Genomic DNA, 7,202 nt, shown 5'->3' with positions numbered 1-7,202 from the left:
TTGAGCCATATTTTATGTGATCATAGTGCTGTAAGCCTTTTTAGTACAGTCAACATTCTGTGTGTGATTAATGCACAACTACAGTTAAGAGTTAAAAGATTTATTTTTAATATTACAGCATACAAAGTCACTGCAAAAAGATTTCAAGGGAGACTTGAAGGAAATTTTACCTTTACAAATATGATATAGAAAAGGTGAAAACTTGAGAATATCAAAATGATTTCAGAGTTAAAAAAGAAAACAAAATCCACCAAGGCACTGACAAACAAGAAGAATGTATAAAAAGCCTTTTGCTGTATAGACAAAGTCGCAGTTTGAATAACTCACGTACAAAATACAGTACTTTGAATATGTGTAAAGTGAGGTAAGAATATGTGAGCAATCCATTGCTTTCTGTGTCTGCAGCGTCAAACCTTTAGTAGACCAAAAGAACACCGAGAAGTAACAGAATTATTGAGTGTCACGTTAAGGTCAGAATGCTGGTCAAAATGCCCCCAAACACCTTATGATTGTATATTACACAAGATTGCAGTTCTTTTACTATCTTTTCAGAGAAATTATATGACTGTTTTTTTAACAATCTAATGATTCATCTTAAACGTAAACATAACTTTATACAGAAGAATTGGGTGTTGCACCTACTGGAAGAAGAGAAATGAACTGGGGTTTAATTAAACCCAAACTTTTACCGGAGTTCTCTTAATATATACCGTTTTCTAAATATTTCCGCAAAAATATCTCTTTAACTTCATGGAATATGACCACCCTCTTACACGTTCAGTGCCAGCAGAACATTACAGATTTACACCAGTGAACACTCACAAATACATGAGAATGTGGATTGGCTAGTATACAGACAATGATGTAAAACGGATGGAGAGAGTGGGAAGAGCAGAAAGGCAATTTCTGTGAAAAAAATACCAAAAAAACCAAAAGAAAACAAGGGAAACTCTTAATTTGATCAAAACATTTCTCATAATATCATTTAAGGTAGAAAACAGAATGCAGTGACTTGTGTACCAAGTAAAAAATAAATTAATTAAAATGCATTCCTTGTTCAAGTCTTGACAAGCTCTCCATCCTTCAATTTTGTGCACGTAATCCTGCACAGCTCACTTCCCCAGTGGCATAGGCATCTTGAGTGCAACAGCGCTATTAGTCCAACTCCCAATTCTTACACATGAATAAGAGGCAGAAATGAAGAACAATTAATTCGAGACAAGTTCTTCCTGTTGAGCGGGTTTCTTTTTGCATTCTTCCTCCTCCTGTGCCCATTTCCCTCAACTGCAAATCTTGCTGTCTTTCTCCTCTCTGTTCTTCATGCTTCCCTCACATCTTGCGAATGACAAGAACAGTGGTAAGGACTCCTGCCAAGAAAACCCCGACCGTCTGCCATGTTGGTGTGCCGAAGTAGGAGCGAATACCCTCCTAAAAATGCAGAAAAGACATGAAAATTAATATGGACAAATGGACTATTGCTAATAGATAAGGTTTATTAGTTAGCTCCTTACCCAGCCACCTTGCTCCCTGATCCAGTTGATCACATGTTCCCGGAGATAGTCTATGGTCCAACTGATAATGGTTCTGATAATATCAGGAATCTGAGTTACAAGAGCCTGGAAAGGTGTAAAGAGAAGATTTTTAGATTTTTTTTTTTTTTTTTTTTTTTTAAATTAAATAATGCATGCCTCACTTTTGTTATTCATTTATTTTTAAATACCAAGCACAGCAATTTCACGTACTTTGATAACGAGTCGGCATGCAAAGTAGAACAGGGCAACCACCCTGCCCCAGTTAAATATTCCATCTGAAAAGATCTCATAGGCCACTCTCATAAAAACCTCTCTTGTGGGACAAAGTGAAGAGTCATTTATCATTCTAGGGAAAAAGATTGAATAATGGTAAGCAAATCATTTAGTTATTACAGTTATAGTTGACCAAACTTGCATATCATAATACTCCACACCTTTAAAATTGCCTGAAGAGGCACACAGACAAGTTACCAACCTTTGGAGGTCTACATTTCCATCCAGCTCGTCTCCAATCTGCTGCAGGCACTGAGCAAGCTTCTTAGTTTTTGGGTCAGTCAACTGGCTTCCACCAAGCTGTTCTCTCGTCACTGCTTTATTGCCATCTTTTTGCCTCTGAACTCGCTCATAGATGAAACTATACAGCACAAATACGCAACAGTAAGCATTCTTACACTTTCTCTAGTTCAACAGCAAGAAACCAAAGTGAAGGGGTTAAGCTGACCTGGTTACCTAAGCTGGTTGTCATCATTGAACCTTGGCACATTAGCACTTTCAAAATGGACTGTTACTTATAAATAGCACTTTACTTCTCTATTTGAGCGTTGAATGTGTTTTCTTACAACAAGCCTCGTTCACATACGATACATATTTTCTCTGTGCCAAAGCACTTCTAACCCAGCGTTAGGACACTAGCACTGCGTCAAGGTCAACATGAGATTCACTATTTACGTTGACATGCAACCTAGAAGAGCCAGGGATCAAACCAACAGCCTTCCAACTGGAAGGTGACCTGCTCTACCTTATGAGCCAAGTCATCAAAGGCACTCAAACTCCTTACACCTAACCCCTCATATCAAGTTGATTTCCTTCACAAAAATGATATATTCCACATATAACTGCTACCCAAGAGTGTAGTGTGTACTCACTCCTGTAACAAAATAGTTCCGACTTCCAGTATCTGATCTCCGGAATTCCCTGAAAGACAAATGTAGGCACTCATTAGATGACTCAAATGCTGATAAATAAGCATTGCGCCAAATTATTATCTAAAGTGATCTCATGTCAGATGTAATTATACGTCAATTCTCAGTTTCATCCTATGCATTTTTTTGTAACAATTAGTTTAAACACGTTTTTAAAACTATTGTTTTTGTAAATTATTTATATCTGCTGTTCAACTCAACTCTAGACACCTGTTTGTCCGTAAAATATACAAAGGCAATACATCAAATCTGGTGTTAGTTATTTACTTGATAGTATTACTTTAAGTTAATTCGCGTTAAACATGGTCGTAACTGAGAAAATTTGCCATTTTTTAATGTCAAAAGGATACGGTTTCCAAATGTGTACGTTTCGCTTTTGGTCAAACGCGTTTGCTTACTCTTTCTAGCGCGAACATCTACACAACGCAGTGCTAACGCAAAGCTAACGTTTAGCTACTTTTGCTAAGCTAAGCCCTATCCATGTTAACGATACACTTAGCAAGCAATAAAGCGGCAAACTAAATGTTAAGTGTTAAAGCGCCACATTATCTGTGTCTATCGGACTCCCACCGACACTGTCAGAGTCGAAATATATATATTTTATTTGTTGACGATAGCTGCTACTACCTTGATCGCCTCCTCCTGGGTGTGATGCCATCTTGTTTTCTGTTTGGGTCGTTTCTGTTTCCCGTGCAATCACGTGACAACAGTTATTTGTTCGTGCCAGTGGGCGGCACTTGCCACCCTCACTTTTTCATCCCCTAGTTTAATTTACAAATGTACAAATAGAACTATAGGCAACAGAAATAGGGAAAAACCATAATGTCCCCTACCGCACGTACAGTGGTACGATAACCCTGTAATTTCAGTCCAAAAAAGAAGTCTGTTATATCTTTTTTTAGCCTCGCCTAAATGAACGTCATTTCCCCTACCTCGGTGTCTTCCGTCCGTCGCGCGCATGCACAGGCCTCTTTACGACTCGGCTGGCAAAGATGGCGGATGCACAAGTATGTTCGGCAAAACGGCGTGGTGACTTTAAATCGACATATTTACACTTTAATAAACCTTTTACTCATCTAGAATTAAGTATATGCCATTATAGTGTTCTTATATTTCTCCCTGAGTCACTTCAAACTACATTTACGCGCTTATAGTCAACATTTTTTGCTCCTCTGTACTCCCTCGTGCAGCGCTCAAGTAGCCGGAAAGGTAGCTTGGTTAGCTTAGCGTGCTATTACTTACCATTCCCCATTAATACGGCTTCTACTCTTTGCATGTTGTGCGTGTTAAGTCTTAGCGTTTAGGCACGTCTTCTGTAACTTGTTAGGCTGTATGTCATATTAACCAAAAGTGAACATAATTGTTAGTGAGAGGAAGTAAGTCTTAAGTCGACTAACGAGCGGCGGCGTGTGAGAGAAATGCGTGGTGAAGGTGATGTGATTTCTATTTCAAAGCTTTAACTCGCTGATCTGTTTTTCTGACCAGACCGAGAGATCCTATCAGAAGCAGCCTACCATCTTCCAGAACAAAAAGCGTGTTCTGATCGCAGATGGTGGCAAGGAGACCAAGGAAAAGCTTCCTCGCTACCACAAGAGTGTTGGGCTGGGCTTCAAAACACCAAGAGAGGTAATTGAATCAATTCAAGACATTCGTCAAACTTCTAAATACATGTATTTGGTTGTAAGCTGCAGATGATGTTTTTCTCACGATGGTCTTCCAAGCCTGCAAGGTTCTGACGACAGTGCCTTTTGGCAACACTGATGCAAACTTGTGATTATGATTCCATGTTAGATTTGATAGTGTTATCACTCATTCATAGACAGTAACATGTTTGTTTTTCTCCAGGCTATTGAAGGCACCTACATTGACAAGAAATGCCCCTTCACTGGAAATGTTTCCATCCGTGGCCGTATTCTCTCTGGTCAGTTTAATGTTTCATAGCACAGACAAGTGTTTTTACAGACGTCCTAAACTTAATTCAATTTTAACTTGTAATTTTATTTCAAATGAAGCCAGAACAGTCTAATTTACTGCAAACCACATATCTTCCTTTTTTGTCACTGTCCTGCAAATGATGCTTATCTCACGATGGTCTTCCAAGCCCTTTGGGTTCTGACGACAATGCCTAATGGCAACACTGATGTAGTCTAGTGACAAAAGTACTAAGAGCAGTTTTCTAAATCTATCCTTTGCCATGTTATGACTATAGAAAGTGGTATAACACAAAATGCTGTCCATTATCTGTCTGAAGGTGTGGTGACCAAAATGAAGATGCAGAGGACCATTGTCATCAGACGTGACTACCTGCATTACATCCGCAAGTACAACCGCTTTGAGAAGAGGCACAAGAACCTCTCGGTCCATCTGTCACCTTGCTTTAGGTACAGCACCTCACATATGTTTTGTTAAATAACTGTTTACTTAATAACTGTGTTCCTTCAAAGCATCTTATTTTGCTGCATATGATGTTTTTTCTCACGATGGTCTTCCAAGCTCAGGAAGCTCTGACGACACTGCCTTTGGCAAAAACTGATGCAGCTTTGCTTCAGTATGACAACATTTTCTGTCTACTTATTTTTGGACATGCATACCCATTTTAAATTCCCCTTTGCACTGTTTTTTTTGTTTGTTTGTTTGTTTTTTTGTCTTCCGCAGAGACGTCACAGTTGGAGACATTGTGACTGTTGGGGAGTGCCGACCCCTCAGCAAGACTGTGAGATTTAACGTCCTCAAAGTGACAAAGGCTGCTGGAGCCAAGAAGCAGTTCCAGAAGTTTTAGATGTGACTTTGAACAAGATGTCTGCCATCAGCCAATTTGTCTCATTTTGAAATAAAGAAAATCTTGACTAAATTTCCTGGAATAGACTGAAATATAAAACATTTTTGTGTGGCTTTATTTCCAGTATTTTGAGGATAATAAACAGACAGCACTCTATGTATTACTGGTCACTGTAACAATATTATTGATAAATTTATGAAGTACTCTTGCAATGGTCATTACAGTCATGATAAGGTAAACCCTCTTTCAATTCTTAGGTTTCACATATCAGGGCACAAGAAAGTTCTGGATCTAAAATTATTTAAATACAAAGCCAAATGAACAGCAGCACATGACATACTGTCAGTGGGCAAAAACAAAGGAAAAATGCATCAAGACTGCACAGCTTGTAGATCCACCTTTAAAAACCAATATAATGCATTGCTGTGACTGATTGTAATGACTATCAGTCTCATTGTGTATGAGTTTGGGCCCACTCCTTTTCTTACATTATTACTTTGGTGAGGATTGCATGCATCTGGTTTTGAACAGCATTTTAATCGTGTGGACTTAGCTATTGCAACACCTTGATTTTTGTCTTTTTCAGCTATTGTAGGTTTGTTGCTGTGCTTGGGATCATTGTACTGTTGCGTGACCCGGTTTGGACCAAGCTTTATCTGTCAAAGAGATGGCCTCACATTTGGCTCTACAAGATTTAAAGAGTGTTGTTCCCAAGTCCAAAGAACAGTTGCTTCCAGATTGCTAACGATGTATCTCCTCAACATTGTTTTAACACACCTGAATGCTGCAGACCAGCAAAGCGGCAAGAGCGGGATATAAAATAGAAGTTTTTCATTTTGTTTTAGACGTTCTCACACTTGCTATTTATTCCTGGGTGCACTTGATTTTGTCACACTTTCTGAATTTTGATTTAAATTGTCAGATTAATAATGACATGGTGTAAAATGTTTAGTAGTTCATCTGGACTATAGCGTGAGGTCATTTAAGCCCTGCTAAAGAAAATATTTTTACATCTTCAAAAATTAAACCTTAGAAGTGAAAGAGAGTTTACTGTGTTTTTTTTACAAAACTAGTAGACAAAATGATGCAAAAAAGGTGAGGCTTTGGACGTTTTAAACATAGGTGAAGTTGAGGAGATAGAAAAGTTGAATCTATATTTTCATATTCTGTGCTTTAGTTCACTCACCAGTTTTTTTGGTCTTTCTCAGGATGGCTGCTCTACTGTTTTAATAAAATAAATCCTATAGATTGTCCCTACAAGGTACATTACTGCAGCTGACTGGGAGCAGGGTTTTTTTTAGTAGCCTATGAATGCTTTTAGTAATAAATTGTGAATTATTCTACCACCAATAACTTGAGTGTCCTAAGGCTGAAAGAGAGTCATTTCTTAACTGAACTCTAGTTAAAAGCAACATGGAACATGGATGGAACATTAGACTAAATAAGTAGGTTTTTTATTATCCTGTAAAAATCTTTAAATCCTTGCTGTTGCTAGACATGACACTATAAGCACAAAAGAGATTATAAAATGATTATTGGACATATGAAATGGAAGATGTAAACGAGCCTGTTCAACCTCACTTTTCCACATAAGAGAGGTCTAAAAACATCTATTTATTTTGTAAACTCTGTAAAGATGAGAACTTTAGCATGATTTGCCAAACTGGGAGAAAGCCAAAACAAAGAATA

At 38.1% G+C, this 7,202-nt stretch overlaps 2 protein-coding genes and 3 non-coding genes across 5 annotated transcripts; 4 read left to right on the top strand and 1 right to left on the bottom strand.

Annotated features, from left to right (window-relative positions):
• Window positions 1–84: 84 nt before the first annotated feature.
• LOC106097998 (apoptosis regulator BAX) lies at window positions 85–3,570 on the bottom strand. The gene is made up of 6 exons (XM_019357746.2): window positions 3,362–3,570; window positions 2,678–2,726; window positions 2,008–2,166; window positions 1,743–1,878; window positions 1,512–1,616; window positions 85–1,428 (listed from the first exon to the last, which is right to left on the bottom strand). The coding sequence occupies exons 1-6, from the start codon at window positions 3,390–3,392 to the stop codon at window positions 1,330–1,332; spliced, it is 579 nt and encodes a 192-aa protein (XP_019213291.1). The 5' UTR covers window positions 3,393–3,570; the 3' UTR covers window positions 85–1,329.
• A 15-nt stretch (window positions 3,571–3,585) lies between these two features.
• On the top strand, window positions 3,586–5,612 carry rps11 (ribosomal protein S11). Its single transcript, XM_003442051.5, has 5 exons — window positions 3,586–3,741; window positions 4,220–4,360; window positions 4,580–4,655; window positions 4,986–5,115; window positions 5,390–5,612. The coding sequence occupies exons 1-5, from the start codon at window positions 3,727–3,729 to the stop codon at window positions 5,511–5,513; spliced, it is 486 nt and encodes a 161-aa protein (XP_003442099.1). The 5' UTR covers window positions 3,586–3,726; the 3' UTR covers window positions 5,514–5,612.
• LOC112846800 (small nucleolar RNA SNORD35) lies at window positions 4,421–4,504 on the top strand. Its single transcript, XR_003219973.1, has one exon. It is a non-coding gene; the product is annotated as a small nucleolar RNA SNORD35 (small nucleolar RNA).
• LOC112846801 (small nucleolar RNA SNORD35) lies at window positions 4,801–4,884 on the top strand. The gene has a single exon (XR_003219974.1). It is a non-coding gene; the product is annotated as a small nucleolar RNA SNORD35 (small nucleolar RNA).
• LOC112846799 (small nucleolar RNA SNORD35) lies at window positions 5,192–5,276 on the top strand. The gene has a single exon (XR_003219972.1). It is a non-coding gene; the product is annotated as a small nucleolar RNA SNORD35 (small nucleolar RNA).
• Window positions 5,613–7,202: the final 1,590 nt, after the last annotated feature.

The sequence above is a fragment of the Oreochromis niloticus genome, linkage group LG4, assembly GCF_001858045.2.
Source record: "Oreochromis niloticus isolate F11D_XX linkage group LG4, O_niloticus_UMD_NMBU, whole genome shotgun sequence".
Lineage (NCBI taxonomy): Eukaryota > Metazoa > Chordata > Actinopteri > Cichliformes > Cichlidae > Oreochromis > Oreochromis niloticus.
The sequence above is the reverse complement of the archived record's forward strand: the minus strand, read 5'-3'. Positions and strand labels throughout refer to the sequence as shown.

Bases quoted from the DNA above. Each gene is read 5' to 3' on its own strand.
- LOC106097998 (XM_019357746.2), bottom strand. From the start codon at position 3,392: ATGGCATCACACCCAGGAGGAGGCGATCAAG. The intron at 2,167-2,677 runs GTGAGTACACAC...TGTGCTGTATAG, and splicing joins GGAACTATTTTGTTACAGGA to TTTCATCTATGAGCGAGTTC. The intron at 1,879-2,007 runs GTTGGTAACTTG...CTTTTTCCCTAG, and splicing joins GGAAATGTAGACCTCCAAAG to AATGATAAATGACTCTTCAC.
- rps11 (XM_003442051.5), top strand. The intron at 4,361-4,579 runs GTAATTGAATCA...GTTTTTCTCCAG, and splicing joins GCTTCAAAACACCAAGAGAG to GCTATTGAAGGCACCTACAT. The intron at 5,116-5,389 runs GTACAGCACCTC...TGTCTTCCGCAG, and splicing joins CATCTGTCACCTTGCTTTAG to AGACGTCACAGTTGGAGACA.